Source organism: Gossypium raimondii, chromosome 12 (assembly GCF_025698545.1).
Source record: "Gossypium raimondii isolate GPD5lz chromosome 12, ASM2569854v1, whole genome shotgun sequence".
In the NCBI taxonomy this organism is placed as follows: domain Eukaryota; kingdom Viridiplantae; phylum Streptophyta; class Magnoliopsida; order Malvales; family Malvaceae; genus Gossypium; species Gossypium raimondii.
The window spans coordinates 53484887-53503676 of record NC_068576.1 but is presented as its reverse complement, the minus strand read 5'-3'; the positions used below and the strand labels follow the sequence as shown (position 1 = coordinate 53503676).

General features: G+C 31.8%; 2 protein-coding genes and 1 long non-coding RNA gene across 3 annotated transcripts; 2 read left to right on the top strand and 1 right to left on the bottom strand.

Annotated features, from left to right (window-relative positions):
• Positions 1-2078: 2078 nt before the first annotated feature.
• Positions 2079-3201, top strand: LOC105765188 (dehydration-responsive element-binding protein 1B). The gene has a single exon (XM_012584157.2). The coding sequence runs from the start codon at positions 2214-2216 to the stop codon at positions 2961-2963; it is 750 nt and encodes a 249-aa protein (XP_012439611.1). The 5' UTR covers positions 2079-2213; the 3' UTR covers positions 2964-3201.
• A 5194-nt stretch (positions 3202-8395) lies between these two features.
• On the bottom strand, positions 8396-9980 carry LOC128035371 (uncharacterized). Its single transcript, XR_008191787.1, has 2 exons — positions 8813-9980; positions 8396-8688 (listed from the first exon to the last, which is right to left on the bottom strand). It is a non-coding gene; the product is annotated as an uncharacterized LOC128035371 (long non-coding RNA).
• A 100-nt stretch (positions 9981-10080) lies between these two features.
• LOC105765187 (uncharacterized) lies at positions 10081-13135 on the top strand. Its single transcript, XM_012584156.2, has 3 exons — positions 10081-11125; positions 12464-12593; positions 12664-13135. The coding sequence occupies exons 1-3, from the start codon at positions 10388-10390 to the stop codon at positions 13044-13046; spliced, it is 1251 nt and encodes a 416-aa protein (XP_012439610.1). The 5' UTR covers positions 10081-10387; the 3' UTR covers positions 13047-13135.
• The last annotated feature ends 5655 nt before the right edge of the window (positions 13136-18790 follow it).

Genomic DNA, 18790 nt, shown 5'->3' with positions numbered 1-18790 from the left:
CCCAAGTCAGTATACTCACACGAGCACGGACACGGGCTGAAACACGGTTGTGTGACCCCTGCAGTGTTGGAAACTTTAAATATTTTCGAAAATTTTTCTGAGTTTTCGACTTAGTCCCTATGTGTATCTAATGCGTAAATTTGGGTCTCGAGGGCTCGTTTAAGAGACAATATATATGATTTTGATTGGTTTCAAATATGAATGCTAGATGAAATGCAATGTCTGATAATTAATTTGTAAACTCCGGTAATGCTCCATAACCTTGTTTCGGTAACGGATTCGGGTTAGGGGCGTTACAATATCGGTGCCACCAAAGTGTCAAGTGGCACCACTTAAAAAATATTTTTTTCTTCATTGTAATAATTGGCATATAATTGGGTTTGATTTAGGGTGGTGTCGTCTAACATATTAGCGGCAATCAAATACGCCATAGAAAACAATTCTTTTTTGCGATTAATATAAATTTTATACCATTTTCATAATTAATTATTATTTTATTAAAAAAAAACCAGCATTGTTAAAGTATCCACACATAGTTTTTTCTTTTTGCCTTTTACTTCATATGCTATCCAATAATTTAATCAACATAAGTTGATAAATTCTGATATAAAATGATAATAATATTATTAAATTAAATTAATATTTTAAAATAAAAATATTTTTAATTTTTAAAATAAAAAGCTAAATCTCAAGTTTTGTACAAATACAAGGATTGATTATATATATTAACCTAATTATAATATGCAAAGGAAAAATTATAAATGACGGTAAACTTGAAAGTTAGGAAATGCTGATTTTATGTTCACCGTCAACCTTTTTTAATCTTCAATCTTATCGTGCTTTATAATTCTACTTAATTGCATCAAAATTAAATGTGTGCTGAACAATTTTGGGCTAAAAGGCCCAGCCAAGGACTTCATAACTTAAAAAGTAAGGTAGGGATTCAAGTTCACATTTCTTCTTTAACGCCACGTGACCAACGTGGAACTTGAAGCGAAAAAATGTCTTTCTTTTTTGCCCAGAGGAAAAAGGTTTATTAATATTATTTTTAATAGGATTCTATAATAAAATATGAAGAAATTAATAATATAAAATAATTGGGATACGTGATAATTTTTTAATTTTGCATATAAAGTTAGAAAACTCTATTATCAATGTATTAGGATAATGCATTTCAGTATAATCGAATTTATATCCTCCTGCATTAGCAACAATATCTATGCCAATTGAGGTAAGACTCAATCCACAATTCCGCTACTTTTTTTTTTAATTTAAATGATAACATCATTAAAATTATTTAATTAAATTCGTTGGGACGACATTTTAATTAAAAAAAACTCATTTAATAGCTATGTAATATATTTAAATTTAACAAAAATTTGATAATATTAAAATTTAGACTTGTATTTTTAAATTTGAAAAATAAAGACATAATTCAAAATGCGCAAAGTGCACGACAACACAGAGTATATTTTGACCTAATAATAATTATTACTATATATAAACATAAAAGGAATAATAAACAAGAAAATTGACATTTTAATATAAAATATAAATCCATTACCAAAATTACTTTGAAATTGAATAACTTAAAAATGAAAAAAAAACATTTTTATGTACTAAAATTATTTTTCAATTGCATTATTAAAAAAATTAATATAAAAATCAAATAAGCATGTTAAAATCAAGTTATATAATCAAAAGAATTGAATTTAAATTGGGTCTAATTACCTCTCACTGCCCCTAATCCCACACCAAGAGAAAATGAAAAACGTGTCGAAGTGCAATTCCCATCAAAACACGTGCTAAACACCTTAGCTTACTGAGTTTATAAACTGTAATCTTAGCTGTAAAAGCCCAAAAAGGTAAAATCAGAAACAAAAACAAAAGCCAATACCTGGAGCTTGGATTTGTAGATTAGACCTTTGTTTATATGGGACCTTTAGAACGTCACAGCTGGCACTCTATAATATGCGCGTCCGTGTCTAAATCGCACTCCATCTGCCCCCACGCCCTTTCCCTCCTAAACTATATATACCTTTCTCCAACTCTCTTGCTGCTTGAAAAATCCAAATCCAAATCCAAATCCAAAAGATTCAACTCCCAAAACCGAACCCAGACACCATAATCTCGAAACCGTTTTGAAAAGTACTTTACTGCTCCTTTTGCTGCTTAAAAACCCAACACCCATAACTTGTTTTTTACTCAATTCAATGGATATTCCAAGTCAAACGTCTGACGTCCCCTTCTCCAAGTCTTATTCTATGCGTGCTGAAAGGGTGGAGCCATCTTCATCCTCTGAAGGGGGCATTGGAGGCCAGCGAGCTGTTCACTCTGACGAGGAAGTGCTTTTACTAGCGACCAACAGGCCTAAGAAACGAGCAGGGAGGAGAGTATTCAAGGAGACGCGGCATCCGGTTTTTAGAGGTGTTCGAAGGAGGAATAATGATAAATGGGTATGCGAATTGCGGGAGCCTAATAAAAAGACTCGCATTTGGCTTGGAACGTATCCCACCCCTGAAATGGCTGCCCGGGCACATGATGTAGCTGCATTAGCATTCAGAGGCAAGGCTGCTTGCCTTAACTTCGCTGACTCTGTTTGGAGGTTACCCGTGCCTGCTTCCAACGATGCCGCCGATATCAGGAGAGCCGCAGCTGAGGCAGCTGAAGCATTTAGGCCTCAAGTATTCCAGGAACTCTCCGGTAGCGACGTCAGGCAGGGAAGCTTCAAGGCTTCCGATTGTGAAGTTTCGAGCAGTGACGTCAAGTTGGAAAACAAGAAAAAAATGGCAGCTGAAGGTGAAGTTTCGACAGAGAAAATTCACTTCATGGATGAAGAAGAAATGTTCTACATGCCTAAGCTGCTTGACAGCATGGCTGAAGCGCTTCTACTTTCACCACCAAGGAATCGCGATGAAGCTGACAGTGATATCGATGTGTCTTTATGGAGTTACTCAATCTGAAGTGTACAAACTACAAACTACTGCAAGTGTTTGTTTTGTGTTTTTTTTTTTTTTTTTTGTAATATATGATCTTTTTGTGTAAGGTTTTAGGTAAAGATGTACAACTGGTATGGTATTGTTGAATTTGAAGAAGCCAGAGGGCATGTAAGATATACGACTCGACTACGAGTTCGTTCCCCTGTTTCCAACAAGTCAACAACTAATCCAAAAGATTTTCCTTCGGAATCGCAACAACAAACATGTATGGGCATCTCAATGATTATACATTTGAGTAGTAAACAAAGCCTAAAATTCGAGTTTGTAGATAAAAAAATAATATTACAAAATTTTTATTTTTATTTACTATAAATTTAATTAAAATTTTATAAAATTATGGATACAAAATAGTTTCAATTCATATATAGAATTACATCGTACTTTAAGGAAACAAAAAAGGAACTGGTTTCTTTTCAGTAAAAGTATCATGGAGGTACATGTATTAAGAATTATATTAGTCGTTAGAATTTTCATCCCCTTCTATAATTAAAAACTAGCGTGACTAATAAAATAACCACACAATTGCACATAGCACATCACGTGTACATCATGTAGGCATATAGAGAATAATTTTTAACAATGAAAATGGATAAATTTTTTAACGAAATGACCAATTTTATCTTGGATCTAGCATATAGAGACTAATTTACTTATTTTAAAATAGAAAAACAAAATATAATTTAACTCTTATTACAATAGCTTGTATGATCTTTCTTCCGTTGGGCTTTTTTGGTTAACAAGCTGTGTGTATAAATTTATCCAAACTTGAAACTTATAGACTGGAAGCGCGTGAGCAACTTAAATGGTATCACATCACCATGATTTAAGAACAGTTTTATTGAAGCCGACAAGGCCACTTTTTCAAATTAAAGTAGGAACAAACTAAGTACGGCCCGTGTCAAAACAACTTTAAATTTGAAAAGCAGGGACGCCACATGTTTGTTAGCGTCGATGCGTGCGGAAAATTAGGCCCAATTGACCTTGTCATATAAGAGACCGCGACAACAGGCCGAATTCAACTTGCATTATGGACTTAAACTTCGTAACTTTCCTTGCGTTCAGACCTGAAATTTTTTTATTTAAGTTAAACCCTAACTTTGATAAATGTTCCTATATTAAGATTTTAATTTTTTTTATTCAAGTTAATTCTTGAAAATCCTAAAGTTCAACCCCTAACATGGGAATAATGGCAAAGTTTAGGATATAACTTGGACTAAATAAATTTAGACCCCAATCTGATAAATATTGTCAAGTTCAGACCTCAAATAATAATTTCACCCTTAAATATTTATTAATTTTGTAACAGCCTGATTTTGGGCCTAGTCGGAACAGTGGTTTCGGGACCACAAATCTGACAAGGATAAAATTTATTTTTATTATATTTTCATGATCTATGATTTCGTGAAAATTTCGTTCGAAAATTTCGACGTTTGGGCACTCAATTTAGTCAAAAGAACTAAATTATAAAAAGTGCAAAAGTTGAGATCTACATGTTAGAGGCGGCCAATTGTTATGAAATTTTAAATTGGAGGTCCTTATATGGTAATTATACCATTGGTTAAGTTGGTGGACAAAAATGGACATGGTTAGGCATGTTTCCAAAGTTTTTCATTAAGGGCATTTTGGTTATTTAGTTATTAAAATGAATTAAAAACAAAATTAAAAGCCAACTTTTGTTCATCTTCAACCCCTACGCCGAAAATTGCATGGAGAAATCATGGCTAGGGTTTTTCAAGCTTTCAAGCTCTATTGTAAGTCCGTTCTAGCCCCATTTTTAATGCTTTTTACATTTTTGAAATCCTCGTAACAAGATTTACCTATTTTTACCATTATTTTGAACTAGGGTTTGTGTTTAAAAATTTACCCATAAATGATATGCATGTATTTTGATGTTTTATGGAAGAATATGAGTGTTTGGAGTGTGATGAACGCCTTTTACTAAGTGATTTTCGATGAAAATGCCTAAAAGGATTAATTTGTAAAAGTTATAAAATATGTCACAAGTGTGTGAATAAGTGAGAATTGTGAACTGCTATAGTTATAAAATGGTTTGGCTAGGCCTAAAATGCAAGAAAATTGAATAAAAATTATTTTACGAGCCTAGGGGCAAAATCATAATTTTGTGAAACTTTAGGGGCAAAAATGTAATTTTCCAAAGTATGATTTTTGGACTAAATTGAATAATGTGAGTGTTAAACAAGTTAAATATGTTATTATAAATCAAGAAAGACAAGAAATTGACTTTGATCAGTAAAAAAAGAAAAGTGAGAAAAAGTGAAATTATGAAAGAGTACATTTAGCAACAAAACAGTTTAGACAGCAACAGTTGTGTGACTTTGAAAAATCACCAAAAATGGTGGAAATTGAATTAGAGGCTGAATAATATATGTAATTAAATTTGAATGAGCCTATGTTCATATAAAAGAGACAGAGCAAGCAAAAGAGTTTTATATTATGAGATATTTAAAATTTAGTGAGACAGGGCTAGAATGATTTCAAAATCCTCTGTTCTGAATTTGGAAAATCATTAAAAATTGTAAAAAAATAATTATGAGATAAAATTTATATGTATAGAATTCTGAATGAGTCTATTTTCAAAAGAAACAAACGAGAATATTATCAGAATTCTGTACTATGAAATAATTAATTTTTAGTGAAGAAAGGTCAAAACTGTCGAGCAGTGAAATAGGAGAAAATTTAAAGAACAAACTGTACTTATTGGATAAGAAAAAAATTCTAAAAATTTTATGGTAAGAATATATGTGAGTCTAGTTTTGGGAAAAATTAACGGATCTTAATTTGGAGCTCGGTAGCTCGAGTTATAAATAAATTAGTGACTCTGACTCAGACAAACAGTTTGAATTTGCATATAGGAAAATAGTAAAAGTATGGATAATGTTGTTTAAGTGTGTTATACACATTAAGGATGTGGAATGATGAGGAGGAGGAGGAAAATTGGAAAATATATGAATGATTTGTGTATAATTGATCATATGTTCGACTATGATTGATAAACGATGAAATAGAAATGATGCTTATATTTGCGCATGATTGGTCTTGGTTTAAGCTCATGTGGGAAAATAAAGTTTCATAGTATGTGTGTATGGTATATTTGGAATATGATATGGCTTGAGGTAATGTCATGAATGGTTTATGAATTAACACATGTTGGTAAGTTTGATACATGAACAAATGTTGTGCTTATCTATGCTTATAATGCTTATGCTATATGTTTATATGGTTAACATATTTGGTGTATATGCTTAGGCTTTGGCCAAGTTGTGGTTGGATTATGCCACGTTAAACTTATAAGTTATGCATTGAGATGGTAAGTGCCTAAATGGAAATATGCTTGTGATCATGACAGGGGTGGTAAGGTTTAAATTATGTAATCTCTAGTGAAATGGTTTATCACGTGGTTAATTCCAAAAAAGAATTATGTTTAAATGCATTAGCTTGCGACTATGGTTGAATGATATGCTTATGTCTTGTGTGATATGCATAGGAAATGGGTGTGGAAAGATAATGAAATAGTAAGTTCATATTTGAAGTGAAAAATGACGAAAAAGGGGATGATGAGTTTAATTGAGGTTGTTATTTAAGCTAAAGTGATATTTTCATTGCAAAATTGAGAATTTCATAAATGTGTTAATAAATGGTATAATCGATAAACGTTGAGTTAAATGGTAAATACGTATTAGTATTGAACTTACTAATATTGAATTGTATGTGAATTAAATGAAAATTGCTAGTGATAGGATTTGAATTGTGAGAATGAGAATTTGTGAATTGAATAAAAAGAAATGAAGCATTGAATTGCATGAGTATGTATCGGGTCTCGTAGGCCTTATTTATTATGAATATAATATTTTGAGGATATATTGTGAAGAATTATAAAAGCACGTTAATAATTTGAAATTTTTAATTTAGATGAAATTTTATAACTCGGTTCAATACGTTTACAAGTGTATGTGTTCTGGTAATGCCTCGTATCCTATTTCGGTGTCGAATACGGATAAGGGGTGTTACAAATTTGACTTCATAAAATCAAATGTATTATATAGATAATACTTGTTTGTGTTTAACTAAAATAACTGAAACATGTTTTACAAAGTATACTCATTGATGTTTCAGAGTGACAAAAGAAAAACCCTTTAACTTGACAAGTTTGAATCCATCTCGACTTTATAAGGGTGGTTTTTTTTAGGTAAGCTACACTATTAGACTATTAGTTATTAAATTATTGGTAAGTTCTTATTTTAATCACTTAACTAAAAAAAGTTACAACTAGGTCACTAAACATTTTGAAATTATTTTTTTACCCACATCATGAATGTGCCATAAATCGGTAAAAGTACCATGGAAGCCCTTATACTAAAAGTCAGATCACATTTTGCCCTTCCACTCAAGGAATGGACAATCCTTATACATTAAATCAAATATAAAGCGATATTTCTCTTAAAAGTTTCATTCATTTCTACTATTAAAACTGGTCCTTGTACGTCAGCATGTTGTACATGTGACATGCCACGTATAATTATTTGATTATTTGTTAATCATGCTAATTTTTAACAATACAAATGGATAAAATTTTAATTAAAAAGACTAATATGCTCTTTAAAACTAATGTACATGAATTGTTTTGCTTTATTTTGTAAGTAAAAAAGACAAAATATAATTTAATTCTTAATACACAACCCTTCATTATACTTTTACTACCATAAATCTAAATATGGGCGACATTAAAAATCTAAAGTTAGGATAGGTACAATGGAATGGGTTGCAGCGTGACAAAACTGATTACCATGATTTTGATGAAAGGAGGTTCGGAAATTGGAACTGAATCCAATAAAAAATTTTGCTTCAGTTTTACTAAAATCCTCCCGCATTCAGTCATCCTGTCGTTGGTGTTTTAAGTGAAAGTGAAACAAATTTTGAAGACTTACATGAGTACTTTTTTTCTTTAATCGTTAATGGACAAATTTGCTTTTTTGCTAAAATCAAAGGCAGTTCAGCTCATAACACATGGAAAAGAAGGCGGCGATGTGCAAACCTGAAAAAGGAAATGGTGGAATTGGACGATGGAGTCTCTTTACTTGTCGCCTACCCTGTTAAGTTCCACATCCCCGGTCCAATAAAAAATGGGGGTTCATATTCATAAACCTACATTTATGTTGTTATATCTGTTTTTTCAGGATTAGGAAATCAGAAATTAATGCCTTTTTTTTTTTTTTTTGCTCTTAAGTAGCAAGGCCACTTACAGTTTGTTACTGCTGCAATTAGCTACAAAAAGGGAGAAATTGTACTTTGGGACTCTGGTCTCTTTTTGCAGCTCCCACATGGCATTAGTACGACCGTATGTGCTGCTCTTTCTATCATTGTTAAGTGACAAGAAATTTATTGTTAAAGTTTTTATTTTATTAAAAAAATTCCGCAACCAATCCGTATACAACATGTGGAATTATTAATTAAATAAAAATTTAAATTCAATATTAAATTAAATTTTTATACGTTTCCTTCTCTCTCCTCTACCCCGTTTCATCACCTTCACAGTTCACTCCAACAACCACCTACTGTTGCCTTGCACAGCTCCAGGCCACCACTTCCCTTGCGCCACCAGCATTTAGTCCATGCGCCCCTCCTGTCTTAGGCCCTAGCCGTATGCATCCACTACCCTTTGTTCCAACGTCTGTGCAAGGGAAAATAACATTTGACCACTAAATCACGTTCATACTTCGACTCAATAAAATAATACTGGACCTCAGAATGAATGCATTTAATAAAATAAATGAATAAAATTTAATAAAAGGTACCTCCCAGTGGCCGATTCAAAGAATCGAAGCTGGGAAATTTAAGGCTTACTTTACTCCCCTTTTTTGACACCAGAGTTCAAGCTTTCAGCTTAAGCAGCTGAGCCATTGCTTTGAGATTGAGAGAGGCGCATTTGGATCAATCCAAAAGTGAAGGACTCTTCCTTAGCTTCAAAACAAGTGGGCTCGACTCATCCAACGGGTTGTATTGCGCCAGCGGGATCGAGAAAGCATTGACATCGGAGCTCCATTAACAAAATATATAAACCTAGAAATGAAATCTTTCAAATTTAAAAGCTCCAACATAAAAGCTCTGATTCTTCTCCAACAAGATAAGGGGTTTTTTTTTTTTCATTGGAATGAAATAAAAAATAGAGACGTGGTGGCCTGTTGGAACTTGGTGGGCAGCTATGGTAGAGAGGGCGGGGGAAGAAGATAATGAAACGTGGGAGAGGAGAGAGAAGAAAACATATTAAAGTTTAATTTAATATTATTTAATATTGAATTTAAATTTTTTTATTTAATTAACAATTCCACATGTACATTAAGATGCTTCCTCTCTTTTCTTTTCTTGGTTTTTTAGTTAAAAAAGATGTTTCCTCTTTAGTTTGCAAGTAGAAAGCCATAATCACTCGGCCCTCACCGTGGGACATGCATGAAATTAATTGATTACACTAGCTACTAGGGAAGAGGGAACTCATCCCTGCATGCGCCTCAGACAGATATTATTACACCAAATAATTCTGCCTACCTGCTCTGCGGTAATCCTGCTTCTAAGTTGTAATCAACCAAGAATAGGTCATTCATAGTATAGACTTATTGCAACATAATGGGTTGTAGATAAGCATTAACGTCTTCATTATTGAATAAAAATATGGGGCTACTCCATTTCTAATTATTTACTTTTGATTTTTCTAATCTTGTAGACACTCATTATCAGTACTACTGTATTATGATATGTTTAATTACTTTCTTTTAAAAAAAAAAGCAATATTACCACAGGTAAAACATTGGCCTTTTAAGCAAGAAAGGTGTGGGCGTGCCTGCAGCTGATTCTCTCCTAGCATGCATGGAAGATAACAGCACATCATTTTCAGATTCGTCAAAGGTCAACTACTGGTCTCTCACTCACACCACTCCAAAACAAACCAACACTTCCTTTCATTGTACCCGCCTCATTTACCGTCTAATAATTACAATAAAATTCAAAAACCCAAATATATGAACCATAATAACAACAAAAAACAAGAAGTAGGAGAAGAAGAGGCATCCAAGCTTCTCTAACTCCTAGAGATCTTCACTACCACCTCTCTCTCTCTCCCCCCTTCCCCCCTATAAACTCCTTAGTCTTCTCTTCTCTTCTTTGTGCAAAAAGCTCTTACTCTTTTCTGCTAAAACTTTTATATACTGATGATTCTCAGTCTTATTTTAAATGCTCTCTTATCCCCTTCACGATTCCATCATCATCATGACCACAGCTTCCAGTTGTAACAACTAACTACACACGCTCTCTCTCTCTCTCTCTCTCTTGAAACCCTGAAATTCTTTTGACCCTGTTTTCTTTTTCTTTTCATAAATATGGCTTTGATCAATTTTCCCACTGATCATATCAAGCTTAGGAAAACGCTTTCACTCGAGAAAAAATCATTGATGCTCAAAGATTACCTGAGAGACGATTTGGGTTCTTGCTCTTCTAGTGGTTTCAAATCGTTTCCACGTCGCCAGTGTTGCACCACCATCAGGTTTCTTCTGGAGGCCGACTTGAAGAAATCTAAACATAATTACTCAAGCGCTACGAAACGGCTTCTTAAAAGAAGCCGTTCGAAGCCGGGTTCGTCGACCACCATTTCAGCTCTGCAAAGAGCTTCAGAATCCGTACTTAAAGCCATCAAGCAGCTGCCTTTTCCGTTCACCAAGTCATCGCCACCTTCGTCATCGCAAAGCAACAGTTGCAGGAAGCTCTTCAAAAGAGGCTTTTGGAGAAAAAGTACTGACAAAGAAGATCACGGCGGTGGTGGTGGTGAGATCAAACGATGGAAATTGTTCAGCAAATTACTTGAAGATAAAAATCAACCGCCTTATCAGAATACTATTCCCAATTACAACACCACCGACACTTGCTCTACTGTTAGGGTGTCTCCGAGCAGGAGCAATAGCAGTTGGGCTGAAAGTGAATTTACAGCGAACAATTTACAGTCTTGGAGCGGTCACCCAGAGAGCTCGACTCAAAACGGCACCGTTTCAAGCAAAACGACTTCACCGGAGGAAAAAAATGTCAGCAATATGGCAGGCGTAACAGTCGCTGAGGATTCCAAGGTAAATGACAGAGAATAGCTTCCTTCAATATTTGTTTCCTAACATTAATTAGTCTATCGTCTGTCTGTCTGTTGGTGGCTTCTCTGCTTGGTTGTCTCCTTATAATCCATAAATATTTTATTTAATTTGTTAAGGGGATATGATGGGGATTTTCAAGTTTGTTGAGGGGGTCGCAAATTGCATGGATTCCTCACGTGTAGCACGTGCGTAGTGATTTTTATTGTTACAACCTGAAAATTGACCTACTTGTCATAATTGAGTTGATGTGCATTGGGATTATTATCAGGCGGGCTAAAAACACAAATTGTTTTTGATTAAATAGGTTAGCTCTTGGTTGAGTAGTTCGGGAGTTTGGTTAGAACAGAGAATTGGCACTTATATTAAAATGGGTGGCATGTGGCATGTGGTATGTGGTGGATTGGCATGTCCAAGGATTATTCGGGCCCAGTTGGTTAGGTCTCATTTGTGCATTTCGAGTATTGAGTAAAATTCAAGTCTATTTTATCATATCCAAACTAATCTTGCTTTATGACCAAATTAACTGTACCCCAACCTAACCCATCTAATCTTGAATAAAATTGAGTAACATCTTTTAAGAATAGTACCTAAACTAATCCCCTTCAGGAGTTTCACTTTATTATTGTTTTTCGGAAATATTTTTAGGTTAAAAAGTATTTTTAAGTAAAAGTTAATTTTTTTATTTCTCCTTTTAGTTGAAAAATTTATTTTTACAAACTTTTTTTGTCTTAAAACATTTTAAAAGTTCAAAACATCTTGCTTAGTAATGTTTTTATCTTAAAAGTATATTTTGTTCCAAAATACTTATGAGAAACAATGTTAAATTAAGCTCGAACCATGAGAATACATTAGGGACGAGTTTAAAGGATAGTAATAATTCATTTAGCAAGAATATATCACCCATTTAGATATTTTTCAAATTCATTATCTTATGTTAATAAAAAATTTAGTAAAAATCGAAGAAATTTTGATATCAAATCACTTCATTTTGATTTAGTGCATAGATATTTGATACACTCATAGTGTTTATTTCTATAATCTTTTAAGTATGTGGGTGAATTGAATTATATGTTTAAATAAAACGAAGTTAAATAAATTATATTTTGTCAATTGAATCTTGTTCAGTTGATATTATTACATTTATAATAATATAAAGAATATAAGTTTGAGTGTGCATTTGAGAGTTATGGATAGAAATAGGTATATTAAAAGTTTTTGATACTTTCTCATGTTGGAATGGGATGGAATAAAGATTAAAGTTGGTTTGATTAATTGCTAGGCTAATACTCACTCAACTGATAATGGAATGAAATGAGACAGGAGGATTGGGCGCCAAACGAAGAAGGAAAGGAACAGTTTAGTCCAGTGTCTGTTCTAGATTGCCCTTTCGATGACGAAGAAGAAGAAGACAATGGCTCTACTTTCGAAGATCACTTGGCCCGTGTGGAAGGTACCTCTCCCTTTCTTACATATGAACATAATTTCCTATTAATTAACAATATTTGTGGGTTTGACAACAGTAACCAAACAAAAGCTGATGCAAAAGGTCATAAGGTTCGAGAGGCTGGCTCAGCTAGAGCCTGTGGAGTTGGACAAACGAATCGCAATGGCAGAGCTTGAAGATGAGTTCCCAAATGAATTGTTGGATGACTATTATAATAAACCAGAAACCAACCATCAGAAACTATTTAAGCTATTGAAACCCCAAATCCCATCCAACAGTTTCAGTTCATTGTCAGTGAATGCTAAAAGGGTTGTTATTGAAATGGGAACGGAAGATTTTGGGAAGAATGAGAATTGGATGAAGTTGACCCAAGGAAAGGAAGAGGTTGGATCAGCAGTTGAACTTGCGCTTTTCAGTTCGCTGTTGGATGACTTCTTAATTGATCTCCTTTCCAATTAATTTCTTCAATCATTTTATGGTTTGCGAATGGGGGTTTCTATCTTGTACATTATTTTTATGCTCTAATTCCAGTCTTAGCTGTTGCTAAAGATTTAGTGTTTCTACTCTAATTTTCTATTTTTATAATGTTTTTAGTTCATCCATGTTGATAATCCTATCAATTATTATCAGTGATGATATGATTTTTTTTTCCTAATAGTTTAGGCATTTAATTGACATGGTTTTTTAATACAATATAGAAGTGTTTATGGGTTGGTTTAGGTCGGACTTAAGTATAATATTAACATATTTTATGCTTTTTTAAGCTCGGCCCAGCCCAATATGACCTTAAAATTTCGCCTAAATTGCCCATATTTGTAAAAAATTAGCCCAAGCCCATTTTAGGTCAATCCATTTATTTTTAATTTTTTTAAAAATATTTATATTATGTTATTTAAGTATTAATAATTTTTAATATTTTTTATATAATCATTTTAACATTATTTTAATATTTACATTAGAGTAGTATTATATATTTAGTATAGGTTTTTTTTTTAATGTGTTCTAAATTTCATAATATATAAAAATAATATAATATAAAGTATTATAAGCTTAAAAATGAGCCAAGCTTGGGCTTGAACATATTTTAAATGGTCTATTTTTTTTGCTGAAGCCCACTTTTCAGGCCTAATATTTTGACCCAAACCCTCCAAATTTTGGAGGAGCATTCAGGCCTGGGTGAGTAACTCGGCCCATGAATAGTTTTAATATAATGCCTATCTTTACTCATAACCCTCTTAATCCCATAAATTGAAAGAGAAACATGTTTAAATCTACGTCTTTATTATTATCGTAATAGTAACAATACCACTCATCCGGCACATATAAATTTATTATTGATTGAATATGATTAATTAGATTTTCATGTGACCCTAATTGTGTCACCAAATAAAATATATTATCTATTATCACTTTAATAACAACTACTAACTTTCATGCCTCAAGAAATCGATGTTATAAATTTGAATTTACAAACAACATTATTAAATTAAAGTAGATGATTAAATTATGCTACACTGTAACTATGAGATTAAATCTCAAATATCAACACAGTGGAGAGACTAAAACAAGAATTACACCATTTTTCTTACAAATTGCAACGACGTGCATCCGATTTCACTACTGTTTTCCCGGGCAGTGCCTGCTAGAATATAATAAAATGGTAAGAGCTGGTGAAATAATTAAACCACAAGAACAGTCCCTTTCACTGAACCCACAACCTTAATTCGATCTTTGATGAAGACACAGACAATGACCCGAACAAACCCCATGGCTGCGGATCTAATGTAAAATTGGTCAAAAATTGTTAGGATTGAATGTCGGTCGACTCTAACATTAGAAACAAGTAAAACGTGAATGTCAGGAAATAGGCTTGAAGCCCGCCGATATTGAGTGTTTTGTTTTCTTCTAGTCAAAGCCTCATTGGAAGTTTATGGTTCTGATAAAATAAATGTATCACTGTCATTTCGATTACTCAATCATCATGTCGATTTAATGCTTTTATGTATTATTTATATTATGGGTAAACTACACCCATGGTCACTTTTGTTTATCTTAGGTTATGTTTTAGTCACTTATGTTTGAAATGTTACGTTTTAGTCATTTACGTTATCATGTTGTAACATTTTAGTCACTGAGCCATTAATCGTCGTTAATGGTGTAACGGTAAGCTGACATGGCACGTTAAATCATCATTTTAAATAAAATTTTAGGTTAAACTATACAATTGATCCCCATTTTTTTCGTTTTAAGTAACTTAATTTTTTTTCTTTTATGTTCTTTAAACTTTCCTCTTTTTTTCCATTTTCTTTTGTTTCTCCCTCTGTTTTCATACCTTTCTCATTTCTTTTAACATATTAGGAAGTCGAATTGGCAATGAAAAAAGAAGTAGGAAGTCGACTGTCATTATTTTCCTATAACCAAAACCCTATAACCAAAACCCATAAACCCATACCATGCTTCTTTCTTCACTACCAATTCAACTTCTTGGTATGTTAAAAGAAATAAAGAAGGTAGAAAAACAGGGAGAGAAGCAGAAGAGACTGGAAAAAAAAAAGAAAGAAAGTTAAAAGAACATAAAAGAATTAAATTGCTAAAAACGAAAAATTATGGGGACCAATTGTATAATTTAACCTAAAGTTTTTGTTTGAAATGATGATTTAACATGTCACGTCAGCTTACCATTACACCATTAACGACAATTAACAGCTTAGTGACTAAAACGTAACATTTTAAACATAAGTGACTGAAATGTAACCTAAGGTAAACAAAAGTGACCATGGGTGTAGTTTACCCTTGATATTATTTAGATAATAAAAGAAATACTGGGAAATAGGTTGCCAGGTGGCAGAAAAATCTATGTTCACTACAGTAAACATTAACTGATCTCTTTTCTGAATGACAGCAAAGCAAATCACAGTTAGCATGTATAATCTCAGCTGTAAAGCCAAATGCCATGTGATGTCACGTGGCACAAAGGGGTGAAGACCTTTTCGGTTTAGATTCGTCTTTATAATGTTGTTTTACAGAAGGTGTTTTCACATAGATTAATTTTTTTTGGATAAAATGTATTTACATAATATAAATAACCAAACAACCCTTATAAAAATTATGTTTCAAAAAGGACATGACCAATTAATAAAACAAAATTAAAACATCAAAATAAAACATATACATCTAAGTAAAACAAATAGTAGAAGTCTAATATATGTTAAATTATTTAATTATGAATATTGAATATAGATAAATTCGATCTTAAATCTAAAAACTTAATTCTTTTAAATGGATAAATTTAAATTGTGAGAGTTCGATCGAATCGAGTGAAAAAATTTTAAGTTAATCGAGTTCACGGGTCATATTTTATCATCCCAATTCAATTTGAAATTTTTTTCGTATCGAGTAGAGTGAAATGAAATTTGAGTCAAGTCGAATCGAGTGAAACTGTTTGAGTTAAATTAAAAAAATTAAACATGTCAAATAGAAATATTGTTACATTATAACTAATTTCATATTACAATACATAAATTTGAAACCATACATATTTAAAAAAAATCAAAGCAAAATGATAATAATAATAAGATACTTGCTATGATAAATTTGAATTGTTAATTAGGCCCCAAAATTATTGTAACACTCCCAACCTGTATCCCTCGTCGGTACCAGGTTATAGAACATTACCGGAGTTTACAGATCAAACAAACAGAAATTTCAAACATTTCATATCATCAAAACAAGTCATTAAAGCATCATTTTAATCCAAATTATAAACATATCAAATCCAAATCAATTTTACCTAGTTCATGAGCACTTAAACATAGAATTAAATTCACATGCACCTATCTAGATTTAGTTCAATTTACCATGCCATAATATAGCTTCAAAAACAAAAACATATTTATATGTATAAAACCAACCAAAATTAAACTTATAACCTCATTTACAATCAAACCACAAAATAGCTATTATTTAGACACCCTAGGTACATGCCGACACAAAGGATAAACATCACCACATTTGAGTTCATGATTGTTGTTGGATGCTGAACCGGCAATCAAAAGTTAAGTACCTAACCTGCGCACGGGAAACAAAATCGTACGTGAGTAAAACTCAGTGGTATTTCTATAATCCGAATATTTAAAGACAAGAAATTACAAATATACAATTGAAATATAAACACGTATTAATATTTAATTATTACAACAACCATATCATATTTCATTTGTTTCACAAATATCTCAATTTTCATACTTGCTATATATAAATAGCTTTTCACAATTTATTTCACATTTCATTATACAATTGCAATATTCATTCCATAGTCATTTCATGAGTATATAACTCATATATTCCATGTATTTACAACATATTTCACATTTTATTTTCAATTCATTGTTTCACTTCCATTTCTCATACCATATCATTTCAATATCAATTATAAAACTTTATTATTCATTTACCCCTATTAACACGACTCGGACTCGAACGGATACACGGATCCAACCAAAACACACCATTTTGGCACCCAGTGCCTCATCAGATAATTCAAAGTAATAAATTGACACCCAGTGTCTCATCGGTTAAACCGAAGTAAATTGGCACCTAGTGCCTCATCGAATTAGTCCGAAGTAGTAAATTGACACCCAGTGTCTCATCAACTCGAAGTCGAAGAAATCTCTGAACTCTTCAAATCCTATGGCATGCCATCTATATCCGACTCAGCCCGATACAGTTAATAAGGTTTCAATTTCACATTTCAAAAACAACCAATAACCAATATCAATTTTTCACATAATCACATAAATTCAATTCAAATCAAATAATCAATACAATCATAATATATATATATACTAATTCAATCAATTTCCATCAACTTTAATTCAATTCAACATCAAAATACCAAATACTCACCTCAACCACTTACCATAAGCGTTAAATCAAAATACAATAATTAATAACTAGATTTAGATTATAGAAATACAAACTAGAAATTCCGAGCTATTCCACGTCGGCTTTATCTTTCCCCTTTTCAATCGAGGATTCCGATACAACGTTAGCTACTAAATTAAAACAATTAAAATTCATCAATACAACACAATTCAATTTCATGTTGCATATTTCAAATTTTGCCCAATATTTGCCTAATTTTCAATTTAGCCCCTAAATCTAGACTAACTTTATTTCTTTACATTTAATCCTATATTTTCTTTCAATTTTCACTTTAAACTAGATTTAACTCTCTAATTTCACTTAAATCCCTACATTTAAAAATTTTCACAATTTAGTCCCTATTACTCAAAATTTACAATTTATTCTAAAATTTAATCCTTTTTCATTTCTAGCTTAAAATCTATCAACTTAATTCCTAATACTAAAATTATTCAACATAGGCAACACTTAAAAACTCAATAATTTCTAAAATTTTGACATGGGTTGGGTAGGATTTAACACCAAAATTCTAAAACATAAATATTACAAAAAAAGACTAAATTGACTAACTAATTGAACTTTGAAAATTGAAACGCCTAATGCCGTGGCTTTCTCCATCCTTTCTTTCCTTTTCTTTTCTTTCTTTCTTTCTTTCTTCTCATTTATTCTTTATTTTATCACTATAATATAATATAATATAATATAATATAATATAATATAATATAATATAATACAATATAATATAATAATATAATAATATATATTTTAACTTTAAATTTTATAAATATCTACATCCTTATGCCGCTTCATTTAATGCTAATGGCATAATTTCTTATTTAGTCCCTTAAATTTTTCTTTAATCTATAATTTAACTTTCACCCTATATACAATTTAGTCCTTATACCTAATTACTTTTAATTCAAGCAAATTCACCTAATCGAAATCTAATTAACTACACAACTAGCTTCATAAATATTTATTAAAATATTTATGAGTTTGATTCTAGGAACGGAGTCCGAGAATACACTTTTTTAATTTGATCCTTTTTAATTAATTAACATCAAACGTTAAAATTTCTTAACGAAACTTTAATACCACCTTAATGACACTCCGTAAATATTTATAAAAATATTTACGGCTTATTTTATAAAAATAAGGTCCCGATACCTCATTTTCTAAAACCACTTGAACTTAATAAATAACTTATATAACATAAATTATCAAATAAAAACCTTTTAGAAATCATATTTGACTTGTAAATATTAAATAATAATATTTAT

Coding starts and splice junctions, on each gene's coding strand:
- LOC105765187 (XM_012584156.2), top strand. CDS start 10,388: ATGGCTTTGATCAATTTTCCCACTGATCATATCAAGCTTAGGAAAACG. Junction 11,126..12,463: donor CAGTCGCTGAGGATTCCAAG/GTAAATGACAGA, acceptor GAAATGAGACAG/GAGGATTGGGCGCCAAACGA. Junction 12,594..12,663: donor TCACTTGGCCCGTGTGGAAG/GTACCTCTCCCT, acceptor GTTTGACAACAG/TAACCAAACAAAAGCTGATG.
- LOC105765188 (XM_012584157.2), top strand. CDS start 2,214: ATGGATATTCCAAGTCAAACGTCTGACGTCCCCTTCTCCAAGTCTTAT.